The following is a 19,459-nucleotide window of genomic DNA, read 5'->3' as shown; positions in this document are numbered from 1 at the left end:
ATATATATATATATATTTATTTATTTATTTATATATAGTTTTAAAAGAAAGTTTATATTATGGTGTAAATTCTCTCAGACAAATACATTTAGTTTATCTGGTTTCTCTTGGGATTTGCTGTGAATTCAGTAATTTTCCTTTTTGAACTGAACAATGACTTGAGCAGTGATGACGGCTGCTTTGTGGAAAACAGATCTTTTCAGTGTGGGCAATAATTATAATTATTGTGTGGGCAATGAAAAGATGAACAAATGGCTGTTAAGACTGAGCGTGCTCTGTTCTGATTCTCAGAAAGCTTGAGGTCTCTCTCGATGACATTAAGCAGCTAAAGACCAGGGATTGACCCCTTACTCTTAATATAGCTCCTAGAGAGAGTTTGTCACAGCCTTAAAGCAGTACTAGTTAAATTCCATCATACTGACATGATATTCAGTGATTCCCATGTTTAGAATGAGCTGTCAGGCACTTGATTGCTTTTCTTGCTCTCTGTATATTGCCACTTGCGGTGTATGGTAATATTCTCTTGGGAAAGAGCCTCACTTGCTTCATAAATCAAGGCAGATTTTGTTGACTTCCGTTCCCAGCACTCCCTGCTCTCCATTCAGGGTGTTACCATGGAGAATAGATCATTCAGATCAGGTCTGAAAGCTGTGTGCTGATATTCGCTGCCACATTTTCCCACTCTCTTTTTCGTCCTCTTTTAACTCATTCCTTCGCTCTTAAAGTTGACATGAAATGGAAATTCAGCCTATTTTCTAAATGCTTGTTATTGATCTAATTCGGAAAAATTCATTCATGTTTCACAACTTTCATTCTGAAAAAAAAAGAATTGAGCTTATACCTTTTAATAAAATGTGATAGCTCTTGAAACGTCAGAATCCTCTCTGGTGATGTACGCTGGGCTTCTCCAATCATTCAGGCTGCTTAAACTCCGCCCCTTTCTTACAGTTAAAGGGTTAGTTCACCCAAAAATGAAAATTCTGTCATTAATTACTCGCCCTCATGTCGTTCCAAATTCGTAAGACCTTCGTTCATCTTCTGAACACAATTTAAGATATTTTTGATGGAATCTGAGAGCTCTCTGACCCTCCATAGACAGCAACACAACTGTAATGTTCCCAGGTCCAGAAACGTAGTAAGGACATCGGTAAAACAGTCCATGTGACATCAGTGATGCAACTTCAATTTTGTGAAGCTACGAGAATACTTTTTGTGTGGAAAGAAAACAAAAACAACATCATTTATTTAACAAATCCTCTGCAAATCTAAAACTAATAAATACTATGTAGACATATTTAAAAACAAAAACTAATAAAAATGACAAAAACACTACACAGTTACTAAAACAGTAACTAAAATGAAAGTAAAAATATAAAAATAATTCTAAATGAACGCTGGACAGAAATACAAACCTTGCAACTGAAATTGTTAGAAAAAAATGTTGTTTGTTTGTTTGCTGCTTTATCGTATTGTGCTTTGTGTTAACAGAATTATAGAGAAGTATCATTTATGATGGGTCCTACTAATTATTTAGTATTTTTAATCATAATAAAGTTGTTACATTTCAGTTCTGATTAATATTCATGAGCTACATCTTTGTCTTGTCATGTCATTACAACCAGCAGTCCCTCTAGTTCTTATGCGACTTATCCCACCATCACTTAGTTTTTAATAAAAAAATAACACGTGACTCTTTTTTTTTATTGTTCTTCATCTCTGCCTGTTTATATGTGTATTCTTCTTTTGGTGTGTTTGACAGCTGGATGTAAAGGAGGATACGAGCACTCATAAGGATTCAAAAGTGCAGTGTGATGAAGAAGAGCTGAAAAAGTATCAGTTGAACATTCATGTGCGAGAGGTCTTCGCCAACCGCTTCACGCAGATGTTCTCTGACTATGAGGTGTTTGTCATTCAGCCCAGCCAAGACAAAGAGTCCTGGTTCAGCAATCGAGACCAGATGCAGAACTTTGACAAGGTGATGCTTCACTATTCATTTATGAACTTCCCTGCTAGAAAAACTTGTCATGTTGGTTTATTGCCAATGCAAGGTGGCCAACCATTTCTGACCAGTTTGATGACCTCCTATGTTACAAACAGCTCTGACCAACAAGTTCTATTGCTAAAGTTTTATGAATTAAATTGTTTAAAGGGGTCATATGATGCGATTTCAATTTTTCCTTTCTTTTTTGGAGTGTTACAAGCTCTTGGTGCATAAAGAAGATCTGTAAAGTTGCAAAGACTAAAGTCTCAAATCCAAAGAGATATTCTTAATAAAAGAGTCACGCAAAGAAAGAAGGTGTAACTTTTATTCTCGCTGTAGTATTCTTGCCGCCGCCGCCATGTCGTGAAGACACTGTGTGCTTCGTTGTGAAAGCGAAACTACTTTGTTTGGTCTTCCAAAAGAGGACAATATCGCTTCGTCATGCCTGGAGCTGATCCGTGCTGGTAGCTGAGGAAATACTTCAACTTTGCGCTGTCGATCGCCGGATCGGCTTTCACCGTGGACGAATCGTAGTTCAGCCCGGGGTCGTCACATGTGGTTGCCGCAGGCATCAAAGTATGGTAAGGAACGTAACATTTCCGTCTCACGCTTGAGGAATTCGGCCAATCACAACGCACTGGACAGCTGGCCAATCAGAGCACACCTCGCTTTTTCAGACCGATGAGCTTTGTAAAAATCGACACATTTCAGAAAGGCGGGTCATAGAGGAGAAACAATAATGTACAGTATGTGGAAAATAATGTGTTTTTAACTTTAAACCGCATAAATACATTTCATTACACCAAATAAACAAAATTATGTTCTTTTAACAGCATCATATGACCCCTTTAAACATTCTTTTAGATTATAAAAATGTACCCAGAAAAAAAAATACAGAAAACACAGATTTTTGGAAAAAATAAAACTTCTTCTATAGGGTCGTAAGTTTGGAGTAATTAAGTAAGAAGTTTTGGGATTCTGAAACTTCAGCTTCATGGTGTTTGCCATTTCTGAATTCTGTCCGCTGCAGGCCTCCTTCTTGTCGGATCAGCCCGAACCTTACCTGCCATTCCTCTCTCGCTTCCTGGAGACGCAGATGTTTGCCTCTTTCATCGACAGTAAGATCCTGTGCCACGATGATGAGGACAAAGAGCACACACTGAGAGTATTTGATTCCCGTGTTGACAAGATCCGCATGTTAAATGTCAGGACACCCACCCTGCGGACCTCCATGTACCAGAAATGCACCAACATTGATGAAGCAGGTGAGACGGTTTAAAACTAGTGACTATTTTAGAAATGAAACCATTTGGGATACTTGCATGCAAGTGAGTGAACTGAAATGTAACAAATTCAACATATATTTTACTGGTCTTTGAACAATTTTGCATTATTTCATCTAAAATGTTACGGGCATAGTTCAAAAAAATGAAAATCGTCCTCAAGTTGTTCCAAACCTGTCTGAATTTTTTCACAAAAGAAGATATTTTGAAGAATGTGGGTAAGAAAATGTGAAGGAAAAAAATACTACGGAAGTCAATTTGGTTACCAACATTCTTCAAAATATCTTCTTAGATCGGTCAGCTTTAAAATTAAATAAATCGGTTGTCTTTGATTTTTAAATTGTATATATTTAGAAAATCAATTATATAAAATGTAATGTTGTTATTATAATATTAGTGCTGTCCTCCCAAATTAATAACCAAGCTTTTTACCATTTCATATTTATACCAACTGATATCTCAACTTTGTTTACTCGCCAAAGCCAGTTGGTTGCATTTTGCACTTGGCTACTGATAAATATGGACCCAGACGCCTCGCTTTTAAAATGTTACCGGGAAGTTGATCTGTGTTCCTCATGGCGCCTCATTAATAAGAAAATCTATACGTTTCAGCCTAGTAATGCATAGACGGCTCACTCCATGCAACAGTCATGCTGAATTCCTCTTCCTGCAATGCATTATGGATAGGATTTTTTAATCGTGTGCATTACGTTCAGATGTCGTCCATTAGCTCTGCTGATGAAATGGGGACAGTTCAAACATAGTGAGCCAAATGGAAATGTTATTTATTATTAAAATGAATAATGATTGATTAAAAGATGTCCATTTAAAAGCAGTGTTTCTCAACCCTGGTCCTGGGCGCCCCCCAACACTGCTCATTTTGTATGTCTCCTTTATCTGACACACCCATTTCAGGTCCTGGAGTTTCTTCTAATGAGCTAAAGAGTTGAATCAGGTGTGTTTGATTAGGGAGACACAGAATGTGCAGTGCTGGGGGGCGCCCAGGACCAGGGTTGAGAAACACTGATTTAAAGGCTCTCATTTATCTTAATAGAACTCATTAGAAAGTTAGTTTATTGCATTTCATTTATTTTGAAGAATCATTTTTTTTTTTATTGGTGGTGTTTGTTAAGATCATAGACTGTATAAAAACATGGACGTAGTGTCCGTGACGTCACCCGTAGATTTCCGAAGAGTGTTTTTGAAGCTCAAAATGGGCGGAGCGGGCCGTCGCCATCTTGGCAGCGCGTCACTCCCGGATAATCGAAAATGGGCAAAGAGGCGGGAGCAGGTTGCTGAAACCACGCCCACCTAGCTTGATGGTGGTGACAGCAGCGGCAATCCACCTGTCACTCAAGTGGCCACGCCCTTAATTATGCAGAACTTTAAGGCTTAATATAATTTAAACGGATGAGTTATAAAATAATTCACCCCCCTCACAGTTGTCATGAAGGGCAAAATTAGCTACATAGACCAAAATAATTTTTTGAACCAGGCTGTAAACATGTTTTTTTCTGCTGTAAAGTTGGGCATTTTAACATTGCAGCCAGCCTCTAGCGGCCAGTTGATGAATTACAGTTTAAGTCACTTCCTTGTTGGCTTCACAAGAGAGAGCAGGAGGTTGCCGCTTGGCTAAGATGCAAACCTATTTTTGCATCTTATTTTACTAAAAAAAAGTATCATACTTGGATTCAGGGGTTTGCATCTTAGCAAACACAACCAAGTATGCAAAGTATCATAGCTTGCTGAAATATTTTTACCCATCAAGCTGTATTTTGCATTAGTATCTAAAAATGAATTCAATTTCGTTTTTAATATATATATATATTTTTTTTAATGTTAGACATTGCTCAGCTCTCGCGGTAGGATCTCTAATGGCTGATAGATTTTGTGTTGTGTAAGACAAGATATATTTTGAGCATTGCATGTGGGTTCACAGCAGTCTTTCATTCTACCACATCACTAACTCACACCCCTCCCACCATGTGGGTTTTGTGTCTCTTAGATGGGTTCATCATTTCTTTGATGACACCATACGGGGTTTTTGTGATTCATCGATAATATGTGTGTAACTGTTCCTCTCTTGCCACTTTAGAAAAGGCCATTGAGATGAGACTGTGTAAGATCGACCACACGGCTCTGCATCCCCACCTGCTGGACATGAAGATCGGTCAGGGCCGCTATGAGCCAGGCTTTTTCCCCCGCTTACAGTCTGATGTTCTCTCTACTGGACCCACCAGCAACAAGTGAGAATAAATCGCTTGGCTTTTTCTAGATGTATTGAGACATCAATTAATTAAAGCTGCAGTCTGTATCTTTTGGCGCTCTAGCGGTTAATAAACAGAATTGCGTGCGTCCTGCGGAGGAACATTGTAGCCGGAGCTACTTCTCTCGGTTTATGTTTATGACGAATCACGCAGGTACTGGGCTACTCCGCAGCGGTACCTTCCCAAACCAGTCTAAAATAGTCGGAATATAAACACTTATTGTAGGTCAAGTCAAGTCAAGTCACCTTTATTTATATAGCGCTTTTAACAATACAGATTGTGTCAAAGCAACTGAACAGCATTAATTAAGAAAATAGTGTGTCAATAATGCAAAATGACAATCGTAAACACTCATTTTTCAGTTAAAGACAGTTCATCATTCAATTCAGTGATGTCATCATCCAGCTCAGTTCAGTTTAAATAGTATCTTTGCAATCATTTGCAATCAAGTCAATGATATCGCTGGAAATGAAGTGTCCCCAACTAAGCAAGCCAGAGGCGACAGCGGCAAGGAACCAAAACTCCATCGGTGACAGAATGGAGAAACCAGGCTCAGTCGGGGGGCCAGTTCTCCTCTGACCCGACGAAACCAGCAGTTCAATTCCAGGCTGCAGCAATGTCACATTGTGCAGAGGACTCATCTGGTTCCTGTGGTCTTGTCCCGGTGGTCGTCTGAGACAAGGTGTAGGTGTACCGTAGTGTTTCAGGACAAGCTAAAAACACGATTTGGAAAGTGGATTCATGCTTATTGTATAAATTTTGTAAATTTTTAACACAAAAAAAGTTACGGACTGCAGCTTTTAGTAACTAGTGCACAAATGCTCTCAGGGCTGTTGATGCTGGCACGACATGATTCAATTGGTCATGTTTTCTATGATCAACATCATTTGTTGGTTTCCTAAAATATGACATAAGTCTAGTAAGATTCAATCCTGTGAGTCAGTGCTTCTGAACTTCCCTTTTCAGTGAATTGATTCAAACTATCAACAATTAGTTTGGCACTAAAAATGTTGCCCTGTGTATATGTATGCCAATATATGTAGGAAAATAATTATATTTTTGACTGTTTATTGGTATGTAGAGAGACTCTTATGTATTGTTTTAAATATTTGGAATCTGCCACAATGACTGATTTATTTAAATGATGGTAGCAACTCAAAATGGTTCATCAAAAGCTATTTCAGAGGAAAAAAAATACAGAGATATATATCAAATATCTCCAGAAGGCTTAAAAATATTCGATCATATTATATCATATTAAGGTTGTTTGAAGACCAGCAAGGATGCTGATCCAAGAAGTTGTCTTGCTTGGGTAAATCAAGCGTCGAGACCGGTTCTCGTCATCCAAATGCAAACTTTGGTGGCCAGTTTGTGATTTTAGTTTTAATCTAATGCTGTTGTTGTTGTGTGTTAGATGGGCGAAGCGCAGTGCACCAGCACAATGGCGGAGGAAGGACAGACAGAAACAACACACTGAACATCTGGACAATGACCAGAGAGAGGTATGGACAGAATGCAAAATGAAATATAAATTGTGGCTACATATGAATTTAATTTTTATTTATAGAATTTATTTATTGATTATATTTATATGTATATCTTTTTTTTACCATTTTTGAAAGAAGTCACCAAGCCTAGAAAAATACAGTAAAAATAGTAACATTACATAATATTATTACAATTTAAAATGATGTTCTGTTTGAATATATTTTAAATACAGTTCATTTCTGTGAAGGCAAAGCTGAATTTTCAGCAACCATTATTCCAGGCTTCAGTGTCAAAAATCGTGTTCTTGATGCTCAAGAAACATTTCTGCTTATTATCAGTGTTGAAAACAGATTTTGCTGCTTAATATTTTGAAAACTGTGATAAACTACCATGCAAATGTTTGGGGTAAGTATGATAAAAAAATATATATAATTAATACTTTATTTTCAGCAAGGATACATTAAGTTGATCAAAAGTGGCAAAAAAAGACATTTATATTACAAAGAAATTCAAGCAAATGCTGTTCATTGAACTTTCTATTAATCAAAAAAAAGTATCACAGTTTTTTCAACAATATTAAGCAACAAAAATTCATATTTGAGTACCAAATCAGTATATTAGCATGATTTCTGAAGGATCATGTGACACTGAAGACTGGAGTAATGATGCTGCAAATTCAGTTTTGCATCACAGGAATAAATCACATTTTAATATATATTCAAATAGAGAACCGTCTTTCTGTCTTTGTAATAATATTTCACAAAATGCAGCCTTGGTGAACATAAGACACTTCTTATAAAAACATTCAATCTTAATTATTCCAACATTTTTGGCTGATAGTATACTCATAATAAATATGTGTTACATATATATATATATATATGTATGTGTATGTATATATGTATGTGTATATGTGTGTGTGTGTAAGCAGCAAAGTGATCAGCATACATATAATTTCCTTCAGTACTATATTTTTGGTGTACAGTATTATATACAGTACAATATTTTGGTCACAAAATAATCCATTCACGTTATTTCACAGTTTAATATTATTACTATTACCATTTGTTATTACCACCTGTTTCCAAATTTTTGACTGGTAGTGAACATGTTTTGCTAGTTTTGTACATGTTTTGCTAGTTAGTTTCTGAATGTTTTCTCCTATTCTTTATTTTTCTTTATACACTCTGTTGTTTTATTTTCCATTGTCATTTATTTTATAGTTTCTTTCATAGCATGATTAATGTGTTTCTTTTGTTTTTGTTCGTTATCTTTCTCTTCTTGGATCTCTTTTCCTCACCCCTCTTTTTTCACACTTGTCCGTCTCTCTCTTGTCTTCCTCTGTCACACACACACATACACACACACACGCACACAAAAACCCACACTCTCAGCATGTGGAGTGTCTGTTTTCTGAGCTTCAGCTTCTGCTGGCTCTGGACTACTACTGGTTCTCGCAGTCCTTCAGGCCCTGTCTAAAGTCCGTCAAGGTGGATGTGGTATGTGTTAGATAAGAGATCAGGCCACTTCTCAATCTACCCACTTTGACATTCCCCACATACCAAAAGAAGATGAGCTTGAGCCCTCATCCCCATCAGTGTCTGTAGCTTCCTGTTTTTGACACTTTTGTCAAATTCAAAATGAAATCTCTCCCCTTATGTGTTTTATTTGGTCAGTGAATACAATTCAGCCAAGATGTGAATTTATATTTAATGCAGAAAAAACTAGGTCTGGGTCTTATTACATTAAAGGTGCTGTATGTAGGATTGACACCGAGTGGTAGAACTAGGTATTGCAGTCAAAATTCTAAATATTGGAGAGGGTTTTTTTCACCTAGCCCCTCCTCCTCAGACTTGATGCACACGCAGGTTGCCAGATTGACGACACCAACAGGAACGAGCGCACTTGACGATGAATGAAATGAAACACGCTCTGTTTTCCACCAACTGGCAACCCGGGGTGACGAAATACAATTGGATAAACTGGCAGTGGGCGGGTTTCACAAACCAAAACAGAAACGGACATTCCGGCCCGGAACGCACATTTTCAAAGGAGAATAACTGACTGTAGCATTGTTTTTCAGATAAACAAGTATGTTAGCTTAGCATGTTTCTTAAATATCTGCAAAAATATTATGGTATTTTTATGCTTTAGTAGAGTCAAAAACTTACATACAGCACCTTTTTATTTTATTTCTATAATATTATTTTTATTACAATTAAACTCATTTAAATCCCTCTACTTCATTTGTCAGGACCATCCGTGGACCATCTTTATATTCATTTAGGATCCTTTTACTGTGCTTTTGTGTGATTTTAGACAGTGCCAGTCCTCATTTATTGTAATTTTATGGAAAAACACCAGAACAGCCTTTAAAATGTGTCTTTAATTTGTGCCCCACCGAAGAAAAGTCACGTGGGTTTGGAAAAAGTATAGCCTTAATTGCCATTAAAAAAAAAAAAATTCATAAAATTTTAATGGTCCTAAAAATAGGTTTCATTTTTTTTTTTTGGTACGCATATATTATTTTTTATTTATTTCAGTTTGACTTTTTATTTGATTGTTATTTCTTTTTCTTAATTTTGTGGTTAATTTAATTTAACACAATACCAAGATTTAAATGTTTAGAAGTGTAGGTATTGTAGGTGTTCTATATATTGTAAACCACCTGTGCTTACCGTGGCGTTTAACCCAGTGAACTTGGGGCTATTAAGCCACCAGAACTCTAAATTTAAAGTAACTCAAATGCCACAAGCTACATCAAAGTTTTTTTTGGGGGGCATCATATGACTTTTTGATATTGTCAATGCAGAAGTACATCCAGGAGGCCAGGAACCTGGGCACCACTCTCCGCCAGCCCAAGCTCTCCAACCTGTCACCTTCAGTCATCGCACAGACCAACTGGAAGTTTGTAGAGGGACTGTTAAAAGAGTGCAGAAATAAGGTGCGTGTATTGATCCTCCTCTATATTTGAATTAATAAAACGAGGTATTGATCCATCTGGGTGATCCGGGTAGATCAGGATATAAGCTATAATAGCAACCCCATTTGATCTGGCTCAGACCAAACGCATGCTGGTGGAGAAGATGGGACGGGAAGCGGTGGAGCTGGGCCACGGGGAGGTTAGCATCACTGGTGTAGAGGAGAACACACTCATCGCCAGCTTGTGTGATCTGCTGGAAAGAATCTGGAGCCACGGTCTGCAGGTCAAGCAGGTACATAGACAACATAGACTGGGCATACAATGGGGCATCTCTTATGAATGTGATAATGTGTAATATGGTCAGCTTGTTTGACCAGGTCCTGCTCTGTGTGTTTGCCAGGGAAAATCTGCCTTGTGGTCGCACCTCTTACATTATCAGGAGAGTAAAGAGAAGAGAGACGCTACTCCAGCAGGCCTCGTCCCTCCTGGTAAAATACTAAGATGATACAGCGTTTGCACATTGTAATTCCATACATCTAGCTGCCTACATAGAATTCTTCTTCTGAGGCGGCATGTTAGTCAAAATAGAACAGTGACTGATTTGAAAATCTCTACATAGGCAGCGCAACTCACGTTATCCACACAAAAGATTCCAACTTTGACTGCTAAAAACATTTCAAATGAAAACTATTTTAAAATATGAATACATTCAATAATAGTAAATACAACATTTTAAATATTGACTACAATATAAATGTTTTTTATTTTGTTGCAATGCAGTCTGGGGTATATGTTTTGCCTTAGAATTTTGTAAAAAATTAGGAAAAAAGGAAAAAACTTCCTATGATGCTAAAAGGCTTTCTAGGTAGGCAGCTCTCTAGGGTTTGGATCAGAGGCTGTATAGTGCTTGGCTTTCACTGAAAACATGCTGAATAGGTTTGATTTTTCAGCGTATTTTCCCTGTTTTGTGTCTCAGGCATCATTCATGACACAGAGAGACGGAAGTCAGATGCTGGCTGTGCAATGCCTCCTCTCAAGGTCTCTATGATACAGGACATGAGGTGAGAATTAAACCATTATAGTGTAGAGAAAACAATCACACTACACAGAGAAGTGCTGATGCCGTCGCTTGTACTCTCAGTTTTTGGTTCTGGCAGTATGTTATGAGTGGGTTTAGTCTTACATATTATGTTTGATTATCATACTACCCTTTTTCCACCAAAAGGGTGCTGGTTTTTGTGTCGGGGCCAGGTTCTGAAGTGGGGGATCTGATCTCTCTCTGGGTAAATGATTTTGCGAAGTTGATGTAAGAGCAAAAAAAAAAAAAAACGTGTTTTATGGACATCCAATATTGACACCAAAGTTAGATATAATACTGTTGACAGCTGTTAATAAGGGCTCAGGAGCTGAAACCCAATTATGGTAAGGGTGGTTACATTTCAAACACATGCTTTAAGCTTTTAACCAATCACAACAGACTGGGTCAGCTAACCAGTTATGAGGTTTTTGGAAAGGCAGGCTTTAAAGAGACAGAAACTAAAACATTTCAGGCAGAGGGTGAAAAGAGGTGCTGCAGCAGTGTATGGTATGAGAAAAATACAGTGTTTTGTTTACTTTAAATCATGTAAATATATTCTTGCAGACCCCAAAAATTTAATTATGAACTTTTAAACTTTTCATAATATGGGCACTTCAAGAAGGTGAAAAATAGTGGCTGCAACAGTTACTGCAACAATGCAAAAAACATAGGAACAGGATGTCTATCAAATTAACTTGCATCACTACATTAGTCATTTAAAGTGTTCTCTATTAATATGTCAAAATAAACTTTTGTTTCTAAAAAAAAAACTATTAGAAAACTATTTTAAAAATCTAAGACAAACGGGAATCTTCTTAAAATTTTGAAAAAATGTGAAAATATACCCTGAAACCCAAGACCAAATATGGGATCATATGTTTGTTTGTTTGTTATGAAAATTATAGGTAGAGTGCTGCAGTGCAGTGAATGTATGGGAAGGGGGGTCGACTCCTCTCATTGCGTGAAGAAAGCGTGCTGAGACGTTTCATGTCGTCACATTATTTCCAGCCTAATTAGCACCAGACCCCCTGCTGAGCTGTGCCGTGACATAGCAGTGCGGGAAAGCCTTAGCATGACATCCCTCTCTTCAGCCATGTCAGCATCTCCTACTGAAAATGCTAACTGATAAACATACTATTTCAGTAATAGTATTTGTGAAAGAAGCTTTTTTCTGATGTCTTAGCAAGACAATGGCATGGTTTAGTACATTAGGATTATGGCTGCAGGTCTACAAATTCAAATCTGGCCAGCATCTGGAGGGCAGCACTAAATGCTATAATACATTTATGTAATGGAAGGTCAGACAGTGTTGACTACCAGAGGTGGAGTGGAAGAGAATGCGTCTGGACGTGGCATGCATGATAGCGTCTGCGAGTGATGACAGCAGGCTGGCTGATGCTCTAGGGAGTCTGTGAACCATTTCTCCTGCCCCCATTTTCTCTTCTGAAAAGGCTCCTGAGAATGCTGGCAAATTTCCACTGCACTGCAAGCACGGAGTGGGTTCAGTGAACCTGTGCACGGCAGGTTATGGCGGTATCTAGACGAGCTCTTTTGATTCTTATAGAGTCATGGTGCAATCTCAATAATTGTTGTTAGGCGAATTTTCATGGGAGAAATACAGTGATTTGAATTGGAATCCATCCAATTGGGAAATCCGTGTGAGAGTGAAACTGGTTCAAGTTGGTTATGCGCATTTGCTGCGCTGGCCAACAGAAAGCTGCTTGGTTTGAAAGTGACTTCCGTGTAAGTTGTGCTTCATACATCAATTCACTATTGACAATAGATAACTGACCTTTTTTGTATTAAAAAATTCTCTGAAATTTTGCTAGTGTGACCGCACCTCAATACTGATCATTCTAATTAGAGTTAGAGATTTGAGTTTATTTCATATACAGTGGGGCAAAAAAGTATTTAGTCAGCCACCAATTGTGCAAGTTCTCCCACTTAAAAAGATGAGAGAGGCCTGTAATTTTCATCATAGGTATACCTCAACTATGAGAGACAAAATGAGAAAAAAAAATCCAGAAAATCACATTGTAGGATTTTTAAAGAATTTATTTGCAAATTATGGTGGAAAATAAGTATTGGGTCAATAACAAAATTTAATCTCAATACTTTGTTATATACCCTTTGGTGGCAATGACAGAGGTCAAACGTTTTCTGTAAGTCTTCACAAGGTTGTCACACACTGTTGCTGGTATTTTGGCCCATTCCTCCATGCAGATCTCATATAGAGCAGTAATGTTTTGGGGATGTCGCTGGGCAACACGGATTTTCAACTCCCTCCAAAGATTTTCTATGGGGTTGAGATCGGGAGACGGGCTAGGCCACTCCAGGACCTTGAAATGCTTCTTACGAAGCCACTCCTTCGTTGCCCGGGCAGTGTGTTTGGGATCATTGTCATGCTGAAAGACCCAGCCACGTTTCATCTTCAATGCCCTTGCTGATGGAAGGAGGTTTTCACTCAAAATCTCACGATACATGGCCCCATTCATTCTTTCGTTTACACAGATCAGTCGTCCTGGTCCCTTTGCAGAAAAACAGCCCCAAAGCATGATATTTCCACCCCCATGCTTCACAGTAGGTATGGTGTTCTTTGGATGCAACTCAGCATTCTTTCTCCTCAAGATGAGTTTTTACCAAAAAGTTAATTTAATTGAGTTAACATGAATGATGTCTCAAATCAGGCAGCTTCCTGAAAAGATGTATGCTGTGGCTTAAGATTTGCCTGGCAGGTGATAAAACAAGCAAAAATCCCATAGATTTGCACAGCATAGAGTGCTGCAGTGATTATGTATTTTTAGGTCAAACAGGAAGTTAGCATCACCCTGGTTCAACCCAACAGGATTCTTCCAGGCTTGGATTATTAAAATAAGCTCTGTAGCCAACAAACGTTTATGATCCTTACAAGTTTTGTTCATCATGATAATCTTCAAAAATGAACACAACTTTTATAAATTTTGAAGCTTAAATACAATAAGCAGAAGTATAACGCTAAACGTAGACTATAAACGAACTACACCATGGTCACATGACTTCATCATCACCACCATTAAAGTGGGGTAAGCGATTTCTGGTAGCCAATGTTGACATTTGAAATCACCAAAACAAACACGCCCCTGCCCCTATTTTGATAGCTCCGCCCCACACATACGTACACAACCCAGGCAACGATTAGTTCTGTGAAACAAAGTAAAACCAATGTTACACCTTGTCTACACCAGACACGAGTGGCGCGGTGCGACAAAATACTATAGAACTCATTATAATCAGTGATGCTGTCTACACCATATATGTATATATATATATATATATATATATATTTATATACAGTATCTCACAGTAGTGAGTGCACGCCTCACATTTTTGTAAATATTTTATTTTATCTTTTCATGTGACAACACTGAAGAAATTACACTTTGCTACAATGTGAGTGTACAGCTTGTATAACAGTGTAAATTTGCTGTCCCCTCAAAATAACTCAACACACAGCCATTAATGTCTAAACCGCTGGCCACAAAAGTGAGTACACCCCTAAGTGAAAATGTCCAAATTGGGCCCAATTAGCCATTTTCTCTCCCCGGTGTCATGTCACTCATTAGTGTTACAAGGTCTCAGGTGTGAATGGGGAGCAGGTGTGTTAAATTTGGTGTTATCGCTCTCACTCTCTCATACTGGTCACTGGAAGATCAACATGGCACCTCATGGCAAAGAATAGGGTATACAAAAAATACCACTCAGGAAACATTAACAACTACTTAGCAACACCCTGGCACCCTCCCACAGCATTCTAGTATCATGGTGGTGAGTTTTGCACAGGCAAGCACCACTCATTTTACAATAAATTTTTCAACCTTTCTTTTTGAATCATCCTTTTGAGGTTTGTTTTTATAATGCAATTTTTATATTGTGTATGTATTATTCTAGGCATCTTAGAATCTCTAGAGCAAGAAACTCTTCTCTGGCAGTGTTATTAAAAAATTAAATGACTGACTCCAACGCTGTGTCCTAACCAGACATGATGCCATTAGATTCCAGTGACAGGCAAATTGTCTGTCCACACTAGACATGACACTACCAAAATACACAACAAATTCAATCACAAATCAATTAGCCAATCAGAAGAGCATTTGGACAGGCTTTCTCTGCAAGTGCGCTTCTGTCTCGAAATTCAGATTCAAACCATATTAACATTGTTCAAATTACATACCCAGTGACTGATACAGTGTTTGTCATTAAAATACAATTGCTTGTTCACTTTGGAGTTCAAAGTTTGAACTTTCTTATTTACTTAATTTTATTATTTTCAAGGTAAATTATTGAGCTGTTGCTTTGACAATTAATATTACGGTCATGCAAAAATTATATTTGAACTCTGTTCCCTGTTGCTCATACTGTAGCATATCATCATTGCGGCTAGTTAGAACAATAACTTGGAGAAATTTTTCATGATTAAGGAAAATATTTAATCACGTGTTGCAGCCCTGGTTAGAAGTCACGTCTGGTTAGGACATGCTGAAACTCATTGACTTAATTCTGGTGGAAATTGGCATTTGAAGTCCCATTATGTGACTGTAATTCACTGTTTGTTATTCTTCAGGCACATCCAGAATATCAGTGAGATCAAGACAGACGTTGGGAAGGCCAGGGCATGGGTTCGTCTTTCCATGGAGAAGAAACTGCTGTCCAGGCACCTGAAGCAGCTGCTGTCTGACCATGAGCTCACCAAGTAAGACCTATTGACTAGTTCTTTAGTGACATAGAAGGCAGGGTTATGAATCAGATGTACTGTTTGATATCAGAAAGTTAAAATGCAGGAGATGTAGCACAGCAAAGAATAAGACACCATTAAAAATTAAGATTTTTTTGTTTTATTATTAATGAGCCTTCAACAGTAAAGTGGCTCATCCTCACTAAAGAATTCTTTGTGGTGTCCTCTTCTGACTTGAAATGCATTTGAACTCTTTTTTTCGGGCTCTTTGCTCATGCACTTATCTTTCAACTGTTTCCTTTTAAAGCTTTTGTGTTTAGATTTGTACTGTATGGTTTCATGTGTTTGGATGTATTTGTTTGAAGGAAACTCTATAAGCGCTATGCTTTCCTGCGCTGTGATGATGAGAAGGAGCAGTTCCTCTACCATCTCCTCTCTTTCAACGCTGTGGACTACTTCTGCTTTACCAACGTCTTCACCACAATTAGTAAGAGTCACCAAACTCTCACTACAAACACAGTATACCATTAAAGGGATAGTCCACCTAAAAATCAAATAATGTTATGTTGGTAACCAAACAGTTTTGTTCCCGTTGTATTCCATTATATGTTTTGACCACACAGTGGAAGTCAATGGGAACTTAAACTGTTGGTTACCAAAAAAATATCTTATTTTGCATTTCACAGAAGAATGATCTATATTCTGTATTTTGCAACCTTGGTGATAATCAATATATATCTTGATACTGAAATGTTTTTCTTTCATAATTTAGATGAAAAAGACATAGCAAACACACAGATTCAGATTGTAAATATATATATATATATATATATATATATATATATATATTAGCAGTTCAGTACTAGATTTTAAAAAATTCAATTTTTTTCTTTTTTGGAGGAAAGTTCAGTGTCTTAACACTTTCAAATTTGTGGTTCATAAACAAACACGTTGCATTAAATTATCATAATATTCATGAGGTTGCTTACTAATATAACACTAGCATTATAATTGTGACTACTGATATCATGTATATTAAATAAATTAAAGGGATACTCCACCCAAAAACAAAAACTCTTGTCATCATGTACTCACCCTTTTTTTCTGTGGAACACAAATAGAGATTTTTAGAAAAATAATCCATCTCTGTGAATCCATGTAATGGATGGGTCCCTCAAAATTGATACTTTAAAAACCACACTAAACGAACGTGACTGTAACATACAACCCCAGTTTATGAATCAAGTTAATGAATCAACTGGAGTCATATGGCTTACTGTCGTGTTCGTTTTGTGTGGTTTTTAAAGCATCAGCTTTGATGGACCCATCCACTTGTATTATATAGACTCACAGAGATTTATTATTTTTCTAAAAATCTCTGTTTGTGTTCATCTGAGGAAAGAAAGTCGTTTTTGGGTGGAGTATCCATTTAACTCTGCTATCAAAAACCTCTGCAGTCTGCTTTTCTTCTCTTGACCTTGTCCTTGTTGTTGTTGTTCACAGTGATACCATATCATGTGGTCATCATTCCCAGCAAGAAACTAGGTGGCTCCATGTTTACGGCCAACCCCTGGGTGTGTGTGTCAGGGGAGCTAGCTGAGACTGGAGTCCTGCAGGTCCCCAAAAACACTCTGGAGATTACATTTGAGGTGAGCCAGTATATATCGACACACCTACATATTTTTGCCTATTACTCTGGATTCACTATATATTACGACTGGGTTGAAATATTTCTTGATTGGGTTGAAAATATTTCTTAATTTTAATAGATTCTCATTTTGATGAACAGATAATGATTCTTAGGATGCGTTCACACTTGGCATGTTTGGTTCGCTGTCAAAAATGCCAATGTGAACGCTAAGCGGACCAGGACCAAATGTATCATTTTCCTTTTTGGTCCGGACCAAATGAACCAAACGAACCGAACTACAAGTGTAAACACACCCTTAAATACAAAGAACCTGTGCTGTCTTCGATTGATGCGTGAACAAAACTTACTGAAACATTATTTTTAGCGTGCCTCCCATCCAGTAAATCGCAATGAGTGTTGTGCTTTGTTACTTTTGATATGAAACAAAGCCTCAGCTTTCAAATTCAGTCGATTTTATTACAAAATTCAAACAATAAATCGTGTTTTGGCCATTCAGTGACAATAAACTCAATAGTTAGCTGGAAAAATTAACTCTAGAAAGGAGCATTTTGCTAAATATAAGCACTATATTACATATTCATTGTATTTTTACTTAACCTGTTTTTCAGTGTATTTTTGCATAAATCTGTCATGAAAAAAATGTAAACATTCACTGTTTAAATGTTTAAATTTCAACAACAAATAAGTTTAAAGATTCAAGATTTTTATTTGTCACATACAGTTATATAGAGAATATATAGCCAGCAGTGAAATGTAAATTATATTTTTTATAAGTTATTATAATCATTTTTGATTATATAATAAATTTTTATTATAAAAACGTTTTTAAAAAGTCTTGTGTGCAATTTAAAAGTTTGATTACAAATCACTTTAATATAGTAATGTACTAAATTGTTTATTGTATAGTTTACAGCATTAGTTGAGAGAGATTGCTGATTGCTTACATATCCAAATGAATCTATATCAAATTGAATGAGATTGAAATCATCTCAATATCCAGCCCTACTATATATATATTGCTGTATTTTTGGGCGCCGTGCTAGATATTGACTCCAAAGTGAGTTCCTGTTGTGTTAATCTGTTTGGTCGAGGTTTGTTGATTAATTCTGTCTGTACTTTGCACAGTGCCAGAACCTGGGGAAGCTGACCACAGTACAGATGGGCCATGATAACTCAGGACTGTATGCTAAGTGGCTAGTAGAGTGTGTAATTGTCCGCAATGGGATCACAGGGCACACCTACAAGTGAGTACTAAGATTTAAGTAGCACCATAATCACATTATTCATTATTAGAACCCCTAACTGACTGCCGGACTGTTGTTGTGTAGGTTTCCATGCGGCCGTTGGCTCGGGAAAGGAGTAGATGATGGCAGCTTGGAAAGGATACTGGTGGGCGAATTGGTGACTAACACGGAGACTGATGACAGAATGTGCCGGACTCCTCCAATGCAGCAATCCCCTGGGATGATGCGAAGATTTGTCACCATTTCGCCAAACAGCAAACCAAGTACATACTTGGAAATCTCATAAAAGTCATATCTCATAGATTTTATAACTGCACTTATTGCTGGAGGATATTGCTGTTGTCTCAAGCACGTTTACCATTGTGTGCCCACTAGAGTTAAACACGGGCCAGATCCAGGAAGGGGTGGGAGAGGCCATTAACAGTATCGTCAAACACTTCCATAAGCCAGAAAAAGAGGTAAAGTATTATTTTTTTCAGTGAAAAGTTGCAGCGGAAAGGATAAATGTGAATGGAAACGGCACATATGGATGATCTTTCTTCATTTTTCTGTTGTAGAGAGGAAGCCTCACATTGCTTCTGTGTGGAGAGTACGGTTTGGTATGGGCTCTAGAGCAGGTGTTCCAGCATGGCTTCAAGTCTCCTCGCCTTTTCAAGAACGTCTTCATTTGGGACTTTCTAGGTAACAAATGCGGTTACATTCCATCAAAAAAAAATTGTTTCTTATTACTAAAAGTGTGTTTGTTAATTGCTCATAGTATTGTTCTAACTAGCATATTTTGGTCAAGAACTGCCCACTTAGACAGGAAGAGCAGCTTGACTGGCATGTATTAG

General features: G+C 37.5%; 1 protein-coding gene across 4 annotated transcripts in view; it reads left to right on the top strand.

Moving 5' to 3' along the window:
* The window catches only part of dennd5a (DENN/MADD domain containing 5A), a 69,127-nt gene that overhangs the window by 47,048 nt on the left and 2,620 nt on the right, over positions 1-19,459 (top strand). For 3 of the 4 annotated variants that reach the window (XM_016247522.1, XM_016247521.1, XM_016247520.1), the window contains 16 exons: positions 1,760-1,975; positions 3,012-3,246; positions 5,360-5,510; positions 6,946-7,033; positions 8,414-8,518; positions 9,832-9,963; positions 10,082-10,234; positions 10,343-10,430; positions 10,919-11,003; positions 15,621-15,749; positions 16,097-16,218; positions 17,235-17,380; positions 18,508-18,626; positions 18,711-18,889; positions 19,002-19,084; positions 19,184-19,307. In XM_016247522.1, the coding sequence (XP_016103008.1) occupies positions 1,760-1,975; positions 3,012-3,246; positions 5,360-5,510; positions 6,946-7,033; positions 8,414-8,518; positions 9,832-9,963; positions 10,082-10,234; positions 10,343-10,430; positions 10,919-11,003; positions 15,621-15,749; positions 16,097-16,218; positions 17,235-17,380; positions 18,508-18,626; positions 18,711-18,889; positions 19,002-19,084; positions 19,184-19,307 (2,155 nt within the window). The remainder of the gene's footprint in view (positions 1-1,759; positions 1,976-3,011; positions 3,247-5,359; positions 5,511-6,945; positions 7,034-8,413; positions 8,519-9,831; positions 9,964-10,081; positions 10,235-10,342; positions 10,431-10,918; positions 11,004-15,620; positions 15,750-16,096; positions 16,219-17,234; positions 17,381-18,507; positions 18,627-18,710; positions 18,890-19,001; positions 19,085-19,183; positions 19,308-19,459) is intronic. The other variant, XM_016247523.1, reaches the window with a different exon arrangement.

Source organism: Sinocyclocheilus grahami, unplaced genomic scaffold (genome assembly GCF_001515645.1).
Source record: "Sinocyclocheilus grahami isolate Dianchi unplaced genomic scaffold, SAMN03320097.WGS_v1.1 scaffold840.1, whole genome shotgun sequence".
Classification (NCBI taxonomy): domain Eukaryota; kingdom Metazoa; phylum Chordata; class Actinopteri; order Cypriniformes; family Cyprinidae; genus Sinocyclocheilus; species Sinocyclocheilus grahami.
Note: the sequence above shows the minus strand (reverse complement) of the source record. Positions and strands in the feature narration are given on the sequence as shown.